At 44.9% G+C, this 22,045-nt stretch overlaps 1 gene segment (V, D, J or C); it reads right to left on the bottom strand.

The window, feature by feature from the left end:
* Nucleotides 1-487: 487 nt before the first annotated feature.
* LOC116966384 lies at nucleotides 488-21,477 on the bottom strand. The segment is given in 6 exon segments: nucleotides 488-764; nucleotides 2,696-2,756; nucleotides 5,800-5,906; nucleotides 9,021-9,041; nucleotides 17,037-17,387; nucleotides 21,459-21,477. Coding segments are annotated over 5 exon segments (525 nt in total).
* Nucleotides 21,478-22,045: the final 568 nt, after the last annotated feature.

Here is a 22,045-nt window from a genome sequence, read left to right as displayed (position 1 = left end):
GAGCTTTGAAGGATGACAGAGGACCACATTGCATGTTACGGAATAATAAAACTCCTGGATAGAGTGGATGTGGAGAGGATATTTCCACCAGTGGGAGAGTCACGGACCAGAGCCCATAGCCTCAGGATTTAAAAAAAGTACATTTAGAAAGGAGGTGAGGAGGAACTTCTTTAGCCAGAGGGTGATGAACCTGTGAACGTAATTGCCACATCGGGTTGGGAGGCCGACAATTTGTATTTTTAAGGCAGAGATTGACAAATGCTTCATTAGTACAGACATCAGGGGTTATAGGATGAAGGCCGGAGAATGGGGGTTAGAGGGAAAGATTGATCAGCCATGATTGAATGGAGGTGATAGGGTTGACTAATACTACTCTTATAACTTATTATGAACTTTCTGTAGCTCAGGTCCTTTGAATCCTGGCGATTTCTCTTTTACACAAGTACGACCAAAGTAAACGAGTAACAAGCAATATATTTGCAGTAAATCTCTCTTTATTGCTTAAGAAATGACCATGTACAGAAAAAAGAGCCAAATGGCAAATTCTCTGGCGACTTCAGAGTGCTGTGCAAAGACTTTAGTTGGATTTGGAAAATCCACATAATTTACAAGCAATATGATTCCAGAGTCAAAGTTGTAACGGGGTCATGAGCAAACATACTTAACTAATGCGGCAAAGCCAATTAATATTCCACAACGATTGCAATTCCGAGGAAAGGTGGGATCATAGAATCTTGAAACCACAAGATCGTGGATATGCATTCCTGAAATCAGAAATATCATGGAATCATATAGTTATACAACGCTGAAATCAATGATATCATGGAATCACAACATTATACAATCTTGAAATCAGGGTTAAAATGGAATCATGATATTATACAATATTAAAATCAGAGATCAATATTGAAATCAATATTGTGGAATCACGAAATTCTAAAATCAGGGATATCGTGAAATCATAGAAACATAGAAACATAGAAACATAGAAAATAGGTGCAGGAGTAGGCCATAGGGCCCTTCGAACCTGCAATGTCATTAAATATGATCATGGCTGATCATCCAACTCAGTATTCTGTCATCATCCATACCCCCTGATTCCTTTAGCCACAAGGGCCACATCTAACTCCCTCTTAAATATAGACAATGAACTGGCATCAACTACCTTCTGTGGCAGAGAATTCCACAGATTCACCACTGGTTATCATGGTGGAAATCAGTGGAAATCATGGTTATACAACCTTGAAATCGTGACTACAATATAATAAAGTCACAAAATACTAGAAACAAAGTCATATAATGCTGAAATTAGAGACATGGAGTCATAACATTATACAATATTGAAATCAGGAATATCATGGAACAATGAAGATATACAATCTTGAAATGAAAGATATCATGAATATCAAAGATATCAAGAATTCAGAAAATAAATGTAAAATGGAATCATGAAATGATAAAACCACATAATCATAAAAATAATGGAACCATGAAATTCTGAAATTGGAGATATTGTGGAATCATCATGTTACAGAAATGATGAAGTTATAACATGATAAAACATTGTAATCGCAGTTCAAAATGACAAAATATTAATCATACAACCCTGATGTTATGAAATCATGGAATCGTTGATATAATTCGTGGAATTATAATGTAAAAAAGTCACAAGAGCATGAAAGCACAGAACTGTACATGGAGAAAATCATGAAACATTCATATAGTGAGAGATCAGAAAATCATGTTGTGGGAGGAAATCGGAGCATTCGGAGGAAACTTACGCAGTCACGGGGAGAACATGTAAACTACACACCGACAGCACCCGGGGTCAGGAATGAACCCGGGTCTTTGCCGCTGCGAGGCAGCAACTCTGCCAGCTGTGCATTCTGTACACAGCAACAGAAATGGCTGAATAAATGGCAAATAGAGTGTACATTTAGGAAATATAAGTTGCACTTTGGGAGGTCGAATGTAAGGGGAAAATATGTAGTTAATGGCAAGCCTCAACAGCATTAACTGAAAGTGGCAATGCAAGTAGATCGAGTAATAAAGAGGGCCTTCATCAGTTGGGCATTGAGTCTAAGTGAGGAAGCCACGACGCAGCTTTATAAAACGTTGGCCAGGCTGCATTTGAGGTGTTATGTACAGTTCTAATTGCCCCCATTAGAGGAAAGACGTGGAGGCCTTTGGAGAGTGTGCAGGGGAGGTTTCCCAGAATGCTTCCTGGATTAGACGATTTCATCTACAGGGAGAGGTTGGACAGACTTGGATTGTTTTCTGTGGAACACTTCATGAACATTGATAGAATTTTATAAAATCATGAGAGGCAGTGTTAGGGTAGACAGTCACAACTCCCCTCCGCCTTCCCCAGTGGGCATAGCTTTAAAGTGAGATGGGCAACATTTAAAGGAGATGTGCGCGGCAAGCTTGTTTTTTACACAAAGGGTGGTGGGTGCCTGGAAAGCGCTGCCGGGGGTGGTGGTGGAGACAGATACAATAGTGGTGTCAAGAAGCTATCAGATAGGCACATAGACGTCCAGTGAATGGAGGGATATGGATGACATGCAGGCAGAGATGAACTTGGTGCCGTGTTCGGCATGGCCATTGTGGGCAGAATGACCCGTTTCCGTGCTGTACTGTTCAATGTTTCTGTAATTACCCTGTAATTTTATACAGGATGTTATACATGTCTTACTTTTGTACCATTGTTGTTGAATCTCCTTGCTCCCTCAATCAAACCTCTTGTTGGAAGATGTCTGAAATAATAAATATGCCATATCAATATTGGGGTATGCAGCGGGGTCCCGACTCGAAGAGAACGGGAAGAAAGAAAGCAAGGGAAGTGGAGAAAATGAGGGAAAGACAGAAAGAGAAGCAGAGAGAAAGCAGCCTAGAAGGGCAGAGACCATACAGTACGGACCAAGTTGTCCCAGATAATGTAGTCCCACCTGCCCCTGTTTCGATCACATGGCAGGTATGCACATCAACGCCTCTACTTCCTCTGAATGCTTAGAATATTTGGCATGTCCCCAACAACCCTCACCAACGTCTATGAATGTGCCGTAGAAATCATTATATCGGGATGCATCACAACATGGTTTGGGCATAAAGGTACACAAAATTGCTGGAGAAACTCAGCAGGTGCAGCAGCATATATGTAGCGAAGGAAATAGGCGACGTTTCTGGCCGAAACCCTTCTTCAGACTGATGGGGGGGGGGGGGGGGGGGGGTGGGGGGGGACAAGAAAGGAAAAAGGGTGGAGGAGGAGCCCGAGGGAGGGGGGATGGGAGGAGACAGCTCGAATGTTAAGGAAGGGGAGGAGACAGCAAGGGCTAGCAAAATTGGGATAATTCAACGTTCATGCCATCAGGGCGCACTACCCAGGCGGAATATGAGGTGCTGTTCCTCCAATTTCCGGTGTTGCTCACTCTGGCAATGGAGGAGACCCAGGACAGCGAGGTCGGATTGGGAATGTGAGGGGGAGTTGAAGTGCTGAGCCACCGGGAGTTCAGGTAGGTTATTGCGGACTGAGCGGAGGTGTTCGGCGGAACGTTCGCCTAACCACCGCGTAGTCTCTCCGATGTAAATCAGATGACATCTAGAGCAGCGGATGCAGTAGATGAGGTTGGAGGAGATACAGGTGAACCTTTGTCGCACCTGGAACGACTGCTTGGGTCCTTGAATGGAGTCGAGGGGGGAGGGTGAAGGGACAGGTGTTGCATTTCTTGCGGTTGCAACGGAAAGTGCCCGGGGAGGGGGTGGTACGGGAGGGAAGGGAATAATTGACAAGGGAGTTGCGGGGGGAGCGGCCTTTGCGGAAGGCAGACATGGGGGGAGATGGTAAGTTGTGGCGAGTGTTGGGGTCACGTTGGAGGTGGCGGAAATGGCGGAGGATTATGTGTTGTATTTGCCGGCTGGTGGGGTGAAAGGTGAGGACCAGGGGGACTCTGCCCTTGTTGTGAGTGCGGGGATGGGGAGAGAAAGAAATGTTGCGGGGAATGAATGAGACCCTGGTGCGAGCCTCATCTATGGTGGCGGAGGGGAATCCCCATTCCCTGAAGAACGAGGACATTTCCGATGCCCTGGTATGGAATGTCTCACCCTGGGAACAGATGCGGCGTAGGCGGAGGAATTGGGAGCAGGGGATGGAGTCTTTACAGGGGGCAGGGTGGGAAGACGTGTAGTCCTGATAGCCATATGTGTCAGTAGGTTTGTAGTGTATGTCGGTCAGAAATCTGTCCCCTGCGATGGAGATGGTGAGGTCAAGGAATGGTAGGGAAGTGTCGGAAATGGTCCAGGTGTATTGGAGTGCCGGATGGAAGTTGGTGGTGAAGTGGATGAAGTCAGTCAGTTCAATGTTATATCTTTGCACTAAACCTTATTCCCTTAATCCTTTATCTTTACCCTGTGGATGGCTGAATTGTAGTCATGTATAGTCCTTCCGCTGACTGGTTAGCACGCAACAAAAACATTTGATAGTACCTCGGTACACGTGACAATAATAACTTATTTAAAACTAAATATCCCTCTAAAACATCCCTGCCCATGTATCTGTTCCTGGAGATTATGGATACGTGACGTTTCGGGCCGAGACCCTTCTCACCTATCCATGTAATCCAGAGATGCTGCCTAAACTGCTAAATTACTCCAGCAATTTGTGTCCCTTTGTTTAACATGGGAAAGAGTGCAGACAGGATTTACCACGATGTTGCCAAGACTCAAAGCACAGTGAGAGGTTAGGCAGGCTAGGTCTTTATTCATTGGCCTGCAGGAGGATGAGAGGTGATCTTATAGAGGTGGATAACATCATGACGGGAATAGATAGGGTGAATGCACAGACATGGTGAACGCACATTCCCCCAGGTTAGGGGAATTGAGAACCAAAGGACATAGTTTAAGGTGGGGGGGGGGGGGAGTTTTAATAAGAACCGAGGCACCACTTGTTTCAAACATAGTGTGGTGGGTATATGGAATGAGCTGCCAGAGGAGATAGTTGAGGCAGGCACTGTCACAATGTTATTTGGACAGGTACATGGATAGGATATGTTTAGATGGTTATGGCCCAAATACAGTCCGGTGAGACTAGTGTAGATGTGGCATCTTTGGCATCATGGGCATGTTGAGTCGAAAGATCAGTTTCCGTGTTGTCCGCCTCTACAACTCTATGATTCCCACCTCAATGAAAAATAGATCCCATCCCACTGTGACAGGCAGGTGGATATGGAGTCAAAGTCAGCGTGGAAACAGGCCCTTCGTTTGGCGGCGTTTGGTCCACATCCCTCTAAACTTCAGTAATCCTGTCTAAATGTTTATTAAACATTGTGATAGTACATGCCTGAACTACCTCCTCTGGCAGCTCATTCCATGCACCCACCACCCTTTGTATCAAAACGTTACCACTTACGTTCCCATTAAATCCATTCCCTTCTCACCTCAAACCTATGTTCTCTGGTTCTTGATTCCGCTACTCTGGGCAAATGACTCTGTGCGCCTGCCTGGTATATTCCGCTCAAGATTGTGTATCCTTTTATTAGTTCACCCCTCATCCTCCTGCGTTTCATGGAATAAAGTCCTAGCCTGCATAACCTCTCCCTATAGATTAGTTGGATAGATTAGTTGCAACATCCTACTAAATCTTCTCTTTCAAGCTTGACATCATCTTTCCTATAACATGGTGATGAAAACTGAGCACAATACTGAACTATGGCCTCCCCAACACATTATAGAAATTTAACATAGCTTCCCAACTTCTATACTCAACAATATATATCTGAATATTTTTCCCCCAGAATTACTTACCTTGCCTTTGCAAGCTAGCACAGAAGCAATTATTCCATAGAGAATGCTCTTGCAAATCAGGATCAGATAAGTCAGTTTCCCAGCTTCCATTGCCTGTGTTTTGGCCTCTATTAAGGGAACATAACGATTTGGTATGAACATCTTTAGTTATGAATTAAGTTTAAACAATAACATTCTTACTTGCTAAAGTAGGATAGGCACATTAACTCAACAGATAATAATGAATTAACAATCGCTGGCGTTGCGGACTGGGAAGAAAGCTGTCAATGTATACAGCGGAATATAGATCAGCTACAAAAACGGGCGGAGAATAGGTAATGGAGTTTAATCCGAGCAAGTGTAAGGTGTTAAACTTTGGGAGGTCGAATGAAAGGTGAAAGACTACATTGACTGTCAACCCTTAACAGCATTGATGTATGGAGGGATCTTGGTGTCCGAGTCCGAACTCCCTGAAAGCGGCAAATACAGTTCCACCACCAATTTTCTTTAAGCTTAGTTTAGCTTATTGTCACGTGTACCGAGGTACAGTCAAACACTTGTGTTGCGTGCTAACCGGTCAGCAGGAAGACAATATAAGATTGCAACCAAGCTATCCATAGTGTACAGATACATGATAATGGGAATAATGTGAATATAATTTCGTTCAAGATAAAGTCCAGGAAAGGTTATCCAATGAGGTAGATGTAGTTCAGGATTTGTGGTAGGATGGTTCAGTTGCCTAATAACAGCGCGGAAGAAACTGTCCCTAACACTGGAGGTGTGCGTTTTCACACTTCTCTACATTTTGCCTGATGGGAGTGGGAAAGAGGGAGTGGCCAGGGTGCAACTCGTCCTTGATTATGGTGGTGGCCTTGCTGAGCCGTTGTGAGGTATAAATTAAATCAATGGAAGGGAAGTTGGTTTATGTGATGGTCTGTGTTCCATCCGCATTCATCTGCAATTCCCTGCGCGCTTGGACGGAACCGTTCCTATTCCCAATTTTCCAGCAACTAGTTCTCCGGTACGTCTTTTAATCCAGATAATGTACGAGAGGACACTTGAAATCTGTCCCCGGAAGTCCCCCTCGAAAATGTGGCATCTACGCCTGCTAAGTAGCTCATCTCGATCTCAGTGGGACATTAATGGCTGATAGGCCTGTTGAATTTGCCTCCTGCGGCCAGGGTTCTGGATCTTTGGCCTGGCCGGGAACAGCAGGACCATTGCCATAGCAGAATTGTGAGAGTAACTTTGCGGGGCCCGTATCCCGGCCCCTAGCGGCCTAGGCGAACTGTGCCAGTACCGTTGTCCTCCTCTCGGAGTTCGTGATCTCGGCTGGTCTGGCAAAACGGATAATCCAGAAAGGGCACCGGAAAATCGGCGGTGGACCTGTACATTAACTAAAAGTCAATTATACTAATCCTATTACTAAATCAGTTTCCCAGCTTCCTTTGCCTCAATTTTAGCTCTGTTAAGAAAACAGAGATATACTCAATACCCTGACTGATGATACAATACAATAATAATACAATACCGTTTATTTGTCATTGAAGACCAAATTAGAAATTAGTATATACATTGGAAGATTATGTTTCAGTTGTACAAGACATTGGTGAGGACAGATTTGTAGTATCATGTTCAGTTTTGGTCATCCTGTTATAGGAAACATGTTGTTCCTTGAAAGTAGAATCACATGTAGATAGAGATGTCAAGAAAGCTTTTGGCATATTGGACTTAATCCGTCAAAGTATTGAATATGGAAGTTGAGAGGGCATGTTACATTTCTTTATGAACTAGTTAGGTCTTTATGAACAAGTTAGGTCTTTATTCTTTGGAGCGTAGAATGTTAAGGGGGAACTTGATAGAGGTCTTTAAATGATGAGAGGGATAGACAGAGTTGACGTGGATAAGCTTTTCCCACTGAGAGTAGGGAAGATTCTAACAAGAGGGCATGACTTCAGAATTAAGGGACAGAAGTTTAGGGGGTAACATGAGAGGGGACTTCTTTACTCAGAGAGTGGTAGCTGTGTGGAATGACCTTCCAGTGAAGGTGGTGGAGGCAGGTTCGATTTTATCATTTAAAAATAAATTGGATAGTTATATGGACGGGAAAGGAATGGAGGGTTATGGTCTGAGTGCAGGTAGATGGGACTAGGGGAGAATATGTGTTCCGCACGGACTAGAAGGGCCGAGATGGCCTGTTTCCCTGCTGTAATTGTTATATGGTTATATGGTTATTTGTATAAGATGTTGGTGAGGCCACCTTTGCAGCATTGTGTTCAGCTTTGGTCTCTATATACTCAACTAGAAATGTTGCAGAGAAGATTTACGAGGAGCGCAGGAGGAAGAGGATGATCTCGTAGAGGTATATAAATTCATGAGGGGAATAGAAGAGAGACACAAAAATGTGGAGTAACTCAGCGGGACAAGCAGCATCTCTGGAGCGAAGGAATGCGTGATATTTCCTGTTGAGAAACGTCACCTATTCCTTTTCTCCAGAGATGCTGCCTGACCCGCTGAGTTACTTCGGATTGTTTTGTCTATCTTTGGTTTAAACTAGCATCTGCATTTCGTTCTTACACACGAGGGGAATACATCGGGTGATCAAGAACCAAAGGACATAGGTTATAAAGCAGATATACAAGACATAGATAGGGAAGGCCACATTTTGAGTATTGATTCCAGTTTTGGTCAGCCTATCTATGGTAAAGATGTTGTTAAGCCGGAAAGTATGCAGCAAAGATTTACAAGGATGTTAGCAGGACTGGAAGCCTGATTTTATTCCTTGGAGTGCAGGAGGTTGAAGGGTAATCTTATAGAGATGTACACAATCGCGAGAGGAATAGATCGGGTAAAAGCGCAGGGGGATCGAGAACCAGAGGACGTCGGTTTAAGATGAGGTAGGGGGAAAGATTTAATAGGGATCTGGGGGGTAACTTTCCACACGTGGGATGGTGCATATCTGGAAAGATCTGCCAGGGGAGGTAGTTGAGGCAGGTACTTACACAACGTTTAGGAAACAGTTAGACAGGTGCATAGATAGGAATTGTTTCGAAGGATATGGGCCAAACGTGGGGAGGGGGTGGGCGTAGTATACATGGGTCATGTTGGTTGGTGTGGGCAAGTTAGGCCGAAGTGCCTTTTGCACTGTATGCCTCTGTGATATTCATGTTTAAACACTGACACACAAAGTGTAAACAGTCTTGAAATAATAACGGAATCCTTATTTAAGTAAAGCCACTCACCTTTATTTAAGCCACACGTCTCTGTAAGAAGAAATATGAAACAAATTGGTCAGTAGCAGATTATTTACATATTTAATGCATAAAAATTACAATGTTATGGATGTAGCCCGATCCATCACAACGATCACACTCCCACCAGTCTGCACAGGGTGGCACAGTGGCGCAGCGGTAGACCTGCTGCCTTGCAGCGTCAGAGGCCCGGCTTCGATTTGCCAATGGGTGATGTCTGTACGTAGTTTGCAAGTTCTCCCTGTGACGCCGGTGCTCCCGTTTCATCCCACATTCCAAAGATGTGCGGGTGTGTAGGGTAATTGGATCCTAAACAATTGTCCCTAGAGTAGGATAGGACTTGCGACTGTTGGTTGGCGTGGACTCAGTGGGCCACAGGGGCTGTTTCCCCGCTATATCACTAAACTAAACTAAACTAAGCTAATGTACAGGTGATCGTTGGTCGGCGTGGAATCGATGGGCCGAAGGAGCTTGTTTTCATGCTGTATCACTAAACTAAACTAAACTAGCATATGGGTGATTGTTGATCAGCGTGGACTCGATGTGCCAAAGGGCCTGTCTCCACGCTGTATCTCTAAACTACAACTAAGTTTCAATGAGGTCTACCCTCATCCAGCGAGTAAAGGCCCAATGCTGTCAAACACTCGTCATACGTTAACCCAATCATTCCCTGGATCATTCTCATAAACTACGTATGTTTTGTTTTGTATGTTACTCATCATCTGCAGTTATAGTGTAATATAGTCACATATCGTGGAATCAGGCCCTTTGGAGCAACTTGGCCACGCCGACCAACGTGCCCCATCTATACTAGTCCCACCTGCCTAGAGTTTGCCCATATCCTTGTAAGTCTTTCCTATCCATGGACGTGTCTAATGTCTCTAAGATATTATGATAATACTTGCCTCATCTACCTTCTCTGGCAGCTCGTTTCATATCCCTCTGTGTAAAAAACATGCTCAGGTTCCTATTAAATCTTTCCTTCCTTTCACCATAAACCCATAGTATGTCCTCTGGTTCGCCATTCCCCTACTCTGGGTAAAATAGTCAGGGCATTCACCTGATCTAATCCTCTCATGGCCGTGCACACCTCTATACGATCACCTTTCATCCTCCTGCATTCCAAAGAATAAAGTCCTAGCCAACACACACTCGCCCTACATCTCAGGCCTTCGAGTACTGGCAAAATCTTCATATGGATCATAAGAATAGAACATCATGCGAGGCATAGATCAGGTAGATGTCTGGAGTCCTTTGCCCATGGTAGGGGAATCGAGAAACAGAGGACATAAGTTTAAGGTGAAGGAGGAAATAAGTAATAGTAACCTGAGGGGTATTTTTTTCATACAGAGGATGGTGGATGTATGGATGGAGCTATCACAAAAGGTAGTTGAGGTATATACTATTGCAAAGTTGAAGAGACATTTAGACAGGTACATATATAGGATAGACTTAGAGGGATATGGGCCGAATATACGCAGGTGGGACTAGTGTAGTTTGGACATGTTGGCTGATGTGTTATGGTTGGAGTGTAGGGCCTATTTCCACTATGACACTATCTAACTTTCAGTAAATTTCAATGATATTCCATAAATTCATGTTCATAAGTTATAGGAGCAGCATTAGGCCATTCTGCCCATCAAGTCTACTCTGCCATTCAATCATGGCTGATCTATTTTTCCCTTTTGACCCCATTCTCCTCCCTTCTCCCCATAACCCCTGACACCCTTACTAAGCAAGAATCTACGAATCTTTGCATTTAAAATATCTATTTGTTTGCTCATCACAGCCTTGTGTGGCAATGAATTGCACAGATTCACCACCCTTTGTCCACATAAATTCCTCATCATCTCCTTTCTAAAGTTACGTCCTTTTATTATGAGGCTCTGGCCTCTGGTCATCAACTCTCCCACTAATGGAAGCAACCACTCCAAATCCACCCTTTCCAGGTAACCCCACATCCATCTAAACTCCAGCGAGAACAGGTCCAGAATCTGTCAACTGCTCATCGTACGTTAACCCACTCATCCGCGGGATCTTTCTCATATACCACTTTTAGTTACATAGATACAAAGACAATAGGTGCAGGAGCAGGCCATTTGGCCCTTCGAGGCAACAGCGCCATGCAATGAGATCATGGCTGATCATCCACAATCAGTACCCAGTTCCTGCATTCTCCCCATACCCCTTGATTCCGCTAGCCCTAAGAGCTCTATGACGAGCACCAGGCCACCATATCTAGCAGCCGACAAGGGAGGTGCCGAGGTAGTCTGGCGCGTCGATCTCAACAAAGCTGAGGCCACGCGCCAACTCTCGGCCACCTCCTCCTACTTACCCTTGGACCATGACCCCACTGACGAGCACCAGGTCACCATATCTAGCCCCGTCTCCAACGCACCCCCTCCTCGTGGAACCCCCTCGTAACGTCCCGGCTCTGGAACACTTTATCCAGAACTGCCGCCGCGACGTCAACCGCCTCAACTTCTCCACTCCCATGTCTCACTCCAATCTCCCCCCCCCCTCTGAACGCACTGCCATTGAATCACTCCGCAAAAACCCAGATTGGGTTATCAAACCAGCCGACCAGCCGGAGGTGCCGTGGTAGTCTGGCGCGTAGATTTCTACAAAGATGAGGCCACGCCCCAACTCTCGGACACCTCCTCCTACTTACCCTTGGACCATGACCCCACTGACGAGCAACAGACCACCATATCTAGCTTGAAGAAGCTCTATCTAACTCTCTTTTTAGTTCAGTGAATCCAATGCGTTCTGAGGTCGAGAATTCCACACATTCACAACTCTCTGTGTGAAAAACGTTTTCCTCATCTCTGTTCGAACTGGCCTACTACCCCTTATTCTTTCTTACTCTTTCTTCACTGCCTGCTGTACCTGCATGCTTACCTTCAGTGATTGATGAACAGGGACCCCCAGATATCTTTGTATATTTCCTTTTTCCCAACGACACCATTCAGATAATAATCAGCCTTTCTGTTTTTGTCACCAAAGCGGATAACCTCACATTTATCCACATTAAGCTGCATCTGCCATGCATCCATTCACACTGCCACCCAGCTTTGTGTCATCTGCAAATTTGCTAATGTTACTTTGAATCCCTTCATCTAAATTATTGAAGTATGTTGTAAATATATAGACTCCCAGCACCGAGCCTTGCAGTACCCCACATGTCACTGCCTGCCATTCTGAAAGGGACCCGTTAATCCCTGCACTTTGTCTGCTGTCTGCCAACCAATTTCCTATCCCTGTCAGTACCCTACCTTCAATAAATGTTCCTCTAATTTTGCTCACTAATCTTTATGTGGGAACTTATCAAATGCTTGCTGAAGGTCCACGTACACGACATCCACTGGCTCTCCCTTGTCCATTTTCGAAGTTACATCCTCAAGAAATTCCATAAGATTAGTCAAGATGATTTCCACTTCATAAATCCATGCTGACTCAGACCGATCCTGTTACCGCTATCTAAACGTGCTGCTATTTCATCTGTTATGGTGACTCCAGCATCTTCCCCACCACAGATGTCAGGCTAACTGGTCTATAATTCACTGTTTTCTCTCTCCCACCTTTCTTAAATAATGGGATAACATTAGCTACCCTCCAATCAACAGGAACTTATTCTGAATATATAGAACATTGGAAAATGATCAACAATGTGTCCACGACTTCTAGAGCCACTTCAGTTTGACCTGGTCACCCCTATTGAAATCTCCAAACTCATCAGCTCTTCCAAACCCACCACCTGCTCCCTCGACACTCTCCCCACTCCCCTGTTGAAGTCCTGCCTCCCCGTTCTCTGCCCCTACCTCACTAATCTTTTCAACTCCTCATTGTCCCAAGGAATTGTCCCCTCCGCTTTCAAAACAGCTGCCGTTACACCAATCTTAAAGAAACCTGGTCTTGATCCCTCCTCTCTCATTAACTACCGCCCAATCTCAAACCTCCCCTTCCTTTCAAAAACCCTGGAGCGTATCGCTGCGTCGCAACTTCATTCCCACCTCCTTGCGTATAACCTACTTGAACCCCTCCAATCTGGCATTCGCCCCCTCCATAGCACAGAAACTGCTCTCCTCAAAGTCCTCAACGATCTCCTCACCTCTGCTGACACTGGTTCCCTCAACATCATCATCCTCCTCGACCTGAGCGCAGCCTTCGATACAGTGAACCATAACATCCTGCTCACCAGACTCAAGGACCTCGGCATTGAAGGCTCTGCACTCAGCTGGCTCCGCTCCTACCTTTCCAACAGATCCCACTTCATCTCTCTCCACAACCACACCTCTGCTACAGCCGCAGTCACTCAAGGCGTTCCCCAAGGCTCCGTACTCGGCCCCCTCCTCTTCATCATCTACATCCTCCCCTTGGTCAGATACTCCGCCACTTCAATCTGGACTTCCACTGTTACGCTGATGACACCCAGATTTACCTTGGCACCAAATCCCCCCACAACCCCCCCCTCTCCCATATCAACTCCTGTTTGTCAGCTATAAAAACCTGGATGCAACCTAATTTCCTCAAACTCAACAGCGATAAGACAGAATTCCTCCTCATAGGCTCCAAAGCCACACTCAGCAAAATCAATAACCCCACTCTCACCATCGACGGCACCACTGTCTCCCCATCTCCCCAGGCCCGCAATCTTGGCGTGATCTTTGATTCCACCCTCTCCCTTGAGCCTCACATCCGCCATGTCATTAAAACCTCCTTCTTTCATCTCCGCAACATCGCCAAACTCAGACCCTCTCTCACACCGCCTGCTGCTCAAAGACTCATCCATGCCTTCATCTCCTCCCGACTGGACTATTGCAACTCACTTCTCATTGGCATCAGCTCCACCTACATCAACCGACTCCAACTGGTGCAGAACGCAGCCGCCCGACTCATCACCCACACCAAATCCTGGCATCACATCACTCCAGTCCTCAAAAAACTTCACTGGCTTCCCATCTCCCACCGGATCACCTACAAAATCCTGGTCCTCACCTACAAAGCCCTCCACCATCTGGCCCCCCACATATCTCACTGACCTCCTCTCCCCCTACCAACCCTCACGGTCCCTCAGATCCACATCAGCCGGTCTCCTCTCCATCCACAAGTCCAACCTCCGCAGTTTTGGGGACAGAGCCTTCTCCAGGGCAGCTCCCAGGCTCTGGAACTCCCTCCCCCAACTGATCCGCAATTCCGTGTCCCTCCCCATCTTCCAGTCCCGCCTCAAGACCCATCTCTTCACCTCTGCCTATCCTTAGCCCCACGTCCCCGTCCCTTTTCATCTGTGCGTTAATTGCCTCATGCTGTGTTTTGTATTGAATGCTGTCTTTACTTTGTGTACTAGTCATGTCTCGACTATTTATTTCATTCCCCTTACATGTTTTTCCTATACATGCTCAATTTTTGTAAGGTGTCCTTGAGACTCTTGAAGGGCGCCCATAAATAAAATGTATTATTATTATTATTCAAGAAGTACACTGGGATGCAGACCATTACGCCCTGGGGATTTACCAGCGTTCAGTTCCATTAGTCTAGCCAACACCATTGTTTGCCTAATGTGAATTTAATTCAGTTCTTATGCCACCCTAGATCCTCTGGCCACTAGTACACCAGGGAAATTGTTTATGCCTTCCTTCGTGAAGACGGATCCAAACTACCCGTTCAATTCATCTGCTATTTCCTTGTTCCTTAAAATAAATTCACTTGTTTCAGTTTTCAAGGGTCCAACTTTGGTCTGAACTATTTATTCCTCTTCACATACCTGCCTGCATGTGATCCGTATCCTTGCATGTCTGCACATACCTGTGCCTGTCTAACAGCCACTTAAACGCCACTGTCGTAGCTGCCTCCATCATCTGCCCCGGCATTGTGCTACAGGCCCTCAAGCATCGGGTTATATACTCTACGACTCGATAATTCCAGGATCTTTGTGTTTAATTACATAGCTCCCTGAAAACGGCAACACAAGTAGACAGACTGGCAAAGAAGGCGAACAGTGTGCTTAACTCCATCGGTCAGGAAATTGAGCACATGTTTCTAATGTAAGGGAAAGATATACCATGACCAAATCACCTTCCTCGTAAACCTTTTATACCTTATTTCAGACCATAAAATCATGGTCTTAATTCCACTAGAGAGAGAGGGTTGGATGTAGTGGTTTTACAAGCTAATACTGAAACAAATATTCCACAGAAGAATATCAGTCTGAAGAAGGGTTTCGGCCCGAAACGTTGCCTATTTCCTTCGCTCCATAGATGCTGTTGCACCAGCTGAGTTTCTCCAGCATTTTGTGTACCTTCCACAGAGGATAGTTTTGCAAATGAGGTAAGTCAGCTTCCCAGCTTGCATTGTTTGAAATTTAACCTCCGTTATGGGAACAGAAATATACGCAATACACTGACTGATGAACATCAAAAAAAAACAGAAATAGGAATAGACTATATGGACTTTAGTAAGGCATTTGACCAGAGTCCTCATGGAAGGTTGGTTAAGAAGGTTCAACTGTTGGGTATAAATGCAGGAGTAGCAAGATGGATTCAACAGTGGCTGAATGGGAGAAGCCAGAGGGTAATGGTGGATGGTTGTTTGTCGGGTTGGAGGCAGGTGACTAGTGGGGTGCCTCAAGGATCGGTGTTGGGTCCTTTGTTGTTTGTCATGTGCATCAATGATCTGGATGAAGGTGTGGTAAATTGGATTAGTAAGTATGCAGATGATACCAATATAGGGGGTGTTGTGGATACTGAAGAGGATTTCCAAAGTCTACAGAGCGATTTAGGCCATTTGGAAGAATGGGCTGAAAGATGGCAGATGGAGTTCAATGCTGATAAATGTGAGGTGCTACACCTTGGCAGGACAAATCAAAATAGGACGTACATGGTAAATGGTAAATGGTAGGTAATTGAAGAATACAGTTGAACAGAAGGATCTGGGAATAACCGTGCATAGTTCCTTGAAGGTGGAATCTCGTATAGATAGGGTGGTAAAGAAAGCTTTTGGTATGCTAGCCTTTATAAATCAGAGCATTGAGTATAGAAGCTGGGATGTAATGTTAAAATTGTACAAGGCATTGGTGAGACCAAATCTGGAGTATGGTGTACAATTTTGGTCGCCCAATTATAGGAAGGATGTCAACAAAATAGAGAGAGTACAGAGAAGATTTACTGGAATGTTGCCTGGGTTTCAACAACTAAGTTACAGAGAAAGGTTGAATAAGTTAGGTCTTTATTCTCTGGAGCGCAGAAGGTTAAGGGGGGACTTGATAGAGGTCTTTAAAATGATGAGAGGGATAGACAGAGTTGATGTGGACAAGCTTTTCCCTTTGAGAATAGGGTAGATTCAAACAAGAGGACATGACTTCAGAATTAAGGGACAGAAGTTTAGGGGTAACATGAGGGGGGACTTCTTTACTCAGAGAGTGGTAGCGGTGTGGAATGAGCTTCCAGTGGAAGTGGTGGAGGGTTATGGTATGAGTGCAGGCAGGTGGGACTAAGGGTAAAAAGTTGTTCGGCACGGACTTGTAGGGCGAGATGGCCTGTTTCCGTGCTGTAATTGTTATATGGTTATATGGTTAATAGAATTTGGGAGGTTATGCTACAGATGTACAGAGGTCACATTTGGAGTATTGTGTTCAGTTTTAGTCACCCTGTTTTGCCAATAATATCTTCCAGAATGGCATCGAAGGAAGATGGGGATGGGGGGGGGGGGTGAAGAAAGCTTTTGGCACAATGTCCTTCATCAGTCAGAGTATTGATAATTGAATCTGCTTTGCCATGTTACAGTTTCATAGGATATTGGTGGGGCCACATTTGTAGTACTGTGTTCAGTTTGTTCACCATATTATCGGAAACATTCTGTTCCTTGAAAGTGGCATTGCAGGTAAATAGGGTGGTGAAGCATGCTTTTGGTACATCGACCTACATTGGCACATCATCAGTCAGAGAACTGAGTAAAGAAATTGGGAGGTCATGTTACAGTTGTACAAGACATTGGGGTTAGATACCTCACCGTGTTTGATGTTGTAGGTGACACGTTTAGTTTGTGATGTAGATCCATTCTTGTAGTGGTTTACTTCACACACGATTTGCTTGGCCTTTGCGCAATCTCGGGCGTCCAATCTAATGCGACTACTGATACTGAAGGTGATCCCTCCGTCATCGCTTTGGGAGCTGGGATCCATCTGGATGTTAGGACCATCATTGGATTGTTTAACGTCATCAATAAACCAATGTATCTTGATGTTGTCCGGGTAGAAATCAGTGATGAGACAAACCACCGTGGCTTTGCCCTTGCTATTAATTTCCTGGTCAGACGGCTGGAGAATTGTAACTTCGGGAGATCGCAGCTTCAATTTTGGATCTGAAAGAGAGAGATTGAAAGGGAGAAAGGACAAGTGAGGGAAAGAGAGGGGGAGAGAGGTGTGGTAGGGGGAAGAGATAAGAGAGAATAAAACAAAGTTAGGTCACGTTTGGAGTATGAGAAAGTAGCACATCTTCCTACGCCTTCTGGGTAGAGTGGATGTTTCCTCTAGTTGGAGGGTCTAAGTCAACAGGGCTCGTCTTTAGAATAAAATGATGTACATTTAGAAGGGAGATGAGGAGGAACTCCTTTAGTAAGAGGGAGAAACATATGTGCACTTCATTGCCACAGAGGGTATTGGAGGTTCTCAATAGGTATTTAACAGGCAGTGATTCATAGATTCTTAAGGAAGACACACATTCTGGAGTAACCCGATGGGGCAGGCAGCATCGCTGGAGAGAAGGAATGGGTGATGTTTCAGGTCAAGACACTTCTTTTGTTTCAGGTCAATACACTGCTGTTGTGCTGCAGCGAGTAAGTATTTCATTGTCCTATCTGGGACATATGACAATAACACACGCTTGACTCTTCTGACAGATTTTTGATTAGGTCAGCGGTTTGGGAAGACCTCCTAGAACGTCGTGTCGACGATGCTGCTAGTGTGAGTCGAGGGCAAACTCGCCAGAACTCGCGGATTATGTCGTGCGACAGCCCATTTAGGAGAGAAGGCAAGAGAATGAGGTTCGAATCAATGGTAGATCAGCCATGACTGAATGGCCTAAATATGTCTACTATAGCTTATGCACATATGAGGAATAGGGTATTTGGTGTGCGTTCCTGGGATAGGTGGCACTAGTGTAGAGTGGGGCACCCATGGGTGGACATAGGCAAGTTGGTGTTTCTCTCTGCTGCTCTCTCTCTTCACATCTCTCTCTCGCTCTCTCATCTCTCTCTCGACTCTCTCTCATCTCTCTCATCTCTCTCTCTCTCCCTCTCTCTCTCTCTCTCTCTACTCTCATCCTCATCTCTCTCTTCAATCTCACTCCTCATCGGTCGCTCCGCTCTTCTCGTCTGCTGCTCTCTCTGTCTCTCTCTCTCGATCTCGTCTCGTCTCTCTCTCTCTCTCTCTCGTCTCGTCTCCAGAGATCCTCTCTCAGTCTCTCTCTCGATCTCTCGGGAGCGCTTCTCTCTCTCTCTCTCTCTGCGTCTCCTCAGTCGCGGTCTAGTCTGAAAGGGAGGGTTCGAGATCGGTCTCTCTCAGAGAGATCTCTCTGCTCTCTCGGTTCTCTCTCGATTCTCCTCTCCTCTCTCTCTCGCTCTATCTCTCTCTCTCTCATATCTCTCTCTCTCTCTATCCTCTCTCTCTCTCTCTCTCCTCTCTCTCTCTCGTCTCTCTCTCTCTCCCCTGTATTTCTCTCTTCTCTGTCTCTTCGGGTCAAGTCCCTGTTTGATACATATATTAAAATAGTATATGTCTTATTTCAGACATCTTACAACAAGAAGTTTGATTGAGGGGCCAAGACGATTCAACAACAATGGTATTAAATTAAGACATTTATTGCCGAAGCCCCTAATCCAGGAAGCATTGTGATAAACCGTCCCTGCGCCTTCTCCAACCTCTTCCTGTAGCTAATACCCTGTAATCCAGGTATAATTCTAGTAAACTCCCTCTCTTCAAAATATCCACATCCTGCCTGTAATGGGGGTGAACAGAACTGCACGCAGTACTCCAAATGCGATAAAGCTGTATCGTGACTTCCTGACACTTACACTCGCTTGTAAGGTGTCCTTGAGACTCTTGAAAGGCGCCCATAAATAAAATGTATTATTATAATTATTACTCGCAAAAATTTAGGTGATTGAGGGGGGATCTTATAGAAACTTACACAATTCTTAAGCGGTTGGACAGGCTAGATGCAGGAAGATTGTTCGCGATGTTGGGGAAGTCTAGGACTAGGGGTCACAGTTTAAGGATTATGGGGAAATCCTTTAGGACCGAGGTGAGGAAAACCTTTTTTTCACACAGAGTGGTGAAACTCTGGAGCTCTCTGCCACAGAAGGTAGTTGAGGCCAGTTCATTGGCTATATTTAAGAGGGAGTTAGATGTGGCCCTTGTGGCTAAAGGTATCAGGGGGTATGGAGAGAAGGCAGGTACAGGATACTGAGTTGGATGATCAAGCATGATCATATTGAATGGCGGTGCAGGCGCAAAGGGCCGAGTGGCCTACTCCTGCACCTATTTTATATGTGTCTATGATTCTATACTCAATGCCCCAACCATTGCCACAAACTCCACTGCCATCTGTGACAATGAATTCCAGATATTCACCACCATTTGGCTAAATAATTCCTCCTCATTTCCTTTCTATATGTATGTCCTTTTTTTCTGAGGCTATGCTCTCTGGTCTAGGTGAGAATAAAGGGAAATCGTGTATGGGTGAGTTTAAAGGGAATGTTGTCGGGAATTCTGAGAATTATCAGGAAGATGAGTAGGTTAACGTTTAGTTAAACCTGAAGCTCACATATTGCGGAACATGATGTGAAAATGGCCAAGATAGAATGTAGTTAAAATAGCTAAAGCTGAAACATTCTACCGAGAAGCAGACGATCTGATCTACTGGAGGGTGGATACTCATTCGCTGTTCTGACTAGGTTCTCATCTGTTGCAGTCTTGAGATTACAGTTGCTCGTTGTCACTGCGTTTATCAGGCAATTCTCCCAAAGATTAACAACCCACGTCTTTTACAATGGGACTACATTTGTCAAGTAGTACCTGGACATTTATGGTGTCTACACATTAGATATATGGGAGGGATATTTCTAAACAACAAGATTAAATGCAAAATTAAACATTGAAACATAGTAACATAGAACATAGGTGCAGGAGGAGGCAATTTGGCCCTCGAGCCAGCACCGCCATTCACTGCGATCATGGCTGATCGTCCCCAATCAATAACCCGTGCCTGCCTTCTCCCCATAACCCTCAATTACACTAGCCCATAGAGGTCTATCTAACTCTCTCTTAAATCCATCCAGTGATTTGGCCTCCTCTGCCCACTGTGGCAGGGAATTCCACAAATTCACAACTCTCTGGGTAAAAACATTGTTTTCTCACCTCTGTCTTAAATGGTCTCCCATTTATTCTAAGACTGTGGCACCTGGTTCTGGACTCGCCCAATATTCCTGCATTTGGCTTGTCCAGTCCTTTTATAATTTTAATGGTTTTATAAGATACCCCCTCATCCTTCGAAACTCCAGTGAATACAAGGCCAGTCTTTTCAATCTTGCGTCATATGATAGTCCCGCCATCCCAGGGATCAATCTTGTGAACCAACGCTGCACTGCCTACGCTGTCCTTCCTCAAATTAGGATAACAAAACTGTACGCAATAGATGTGGTCTTACCAGAGCCCTATACAACTGCAGAACCTCTCTACTCCTATAGTGAAATCCTCTTGTTATGAAGGACAACATTCCATCAGTTTTCTTCACCGCCTGCTGTACCTGCACGTTAGCTTTCAGTGACCAGTGTACAAGGACACCTAGGTCTCGCTGTACCTTCCCCTTGCCTAACCTAACCCCATTGAGATTATAAACTGCACCCTTGTTTTTGCCACCAAAGTGGATAACCTCACATGTCTCTATATTATATTGCATCGGCCACGCATCTGCCCAATCACACAACCTGGCCAGGTCACCCTGCGACCTATTAACATCCTCTTCACAGTTCACACTGCCACACAGATTTGTGCCATCCACAAACTTGCTAGTGTTTCTCCTAATTCCATCTTCCACATCACTAACATATATGGTAAACAGTTGCGGCAACAACACCGAGCCTTGCGGCACTACACTCGCAACTGCCTGCCATTCTGAAAAGGGCCCGTTCACTCCTACTCTTTGTTTCCTATCTGCTTACCAATTTTCTATGCACGTCAACACCCTACCCCCAATACCATGTGCTCTAATTTTAGTTTAATTAAAGTTAACTCTGGGGAAAGACAAAGATGAAAGTTTACTTAGACGTTGATTAATTAAGGCTTGTTTCAACTCCACATGTAACCATTGTGTCATGAAGGTATTAAAAGCCTACTGTTGCTTTGGCTTGTTGAAGCAGTTTGGACTTGCTCACCCTGCTTTCTGATGTACATCGCTGTTAATCCGACGTTCGGCAGAATCACCACTGATCTATGAACTGTTTTATTTTGTGTCTGTACCTATCTGAGTAAAGTCAGATATAGCGTAAGTGTAAAATTCCCTTGCCCTTATAAAATGCCCTCCTGCATGGAAACTCCTAGTTTCATATGCAGGGAATGGAGAGAGATGGATCGTGTCCAGACAGAGCAAATCAGTTTAACCTTACATCATGTTAACACAGACATTGCAGGCCGAATGGCCTATTCATATACTATGTTCTGTGTCTTTGTCATAGCTACCCTGGCGGGAAAAGGTTCGGACTACTTACCCAATCTATGCCTCTTGTCATTTTGCCTACTTCAATTAGGTCTCCCTTCAATTTAAAATATTCCAGAGAAAACAATCCAAGTCTGCCCAAACTCACCCTGTAGCCGATGCCTTCTAATTCATGCTGAATCCTGCCAAACCCTCCTCTGCACCCTTTCCAAAGCCTCCACGTCGTTCCTGTAACGAGGGCGACCAGAACTGCACGCGATACTCTAAATGTGGTCTGACCAAACTTTAATGAAACTGCATTGTGAC

The sequence above is a fragment of the Amblyraja radiata genome, chromosome 37, assembly GCF_010909765.2.
Source record: "Amblyraja radiata isolate CabotCenter1 chromosome 37, sAmbRad1.1.pri, whole genome shotgun sequence".
Lineage (NCBI taxonomy): Eukaryota > Metazoa > Chordata > Chondrichthyes > Rajiformes > Rajidae > Amblyraja > Amblyraja radiata.
Note: the sequence above shows the minus strand (reverse complement) of the source record. Positions and strands in the feature narration are given on the sequence as shown.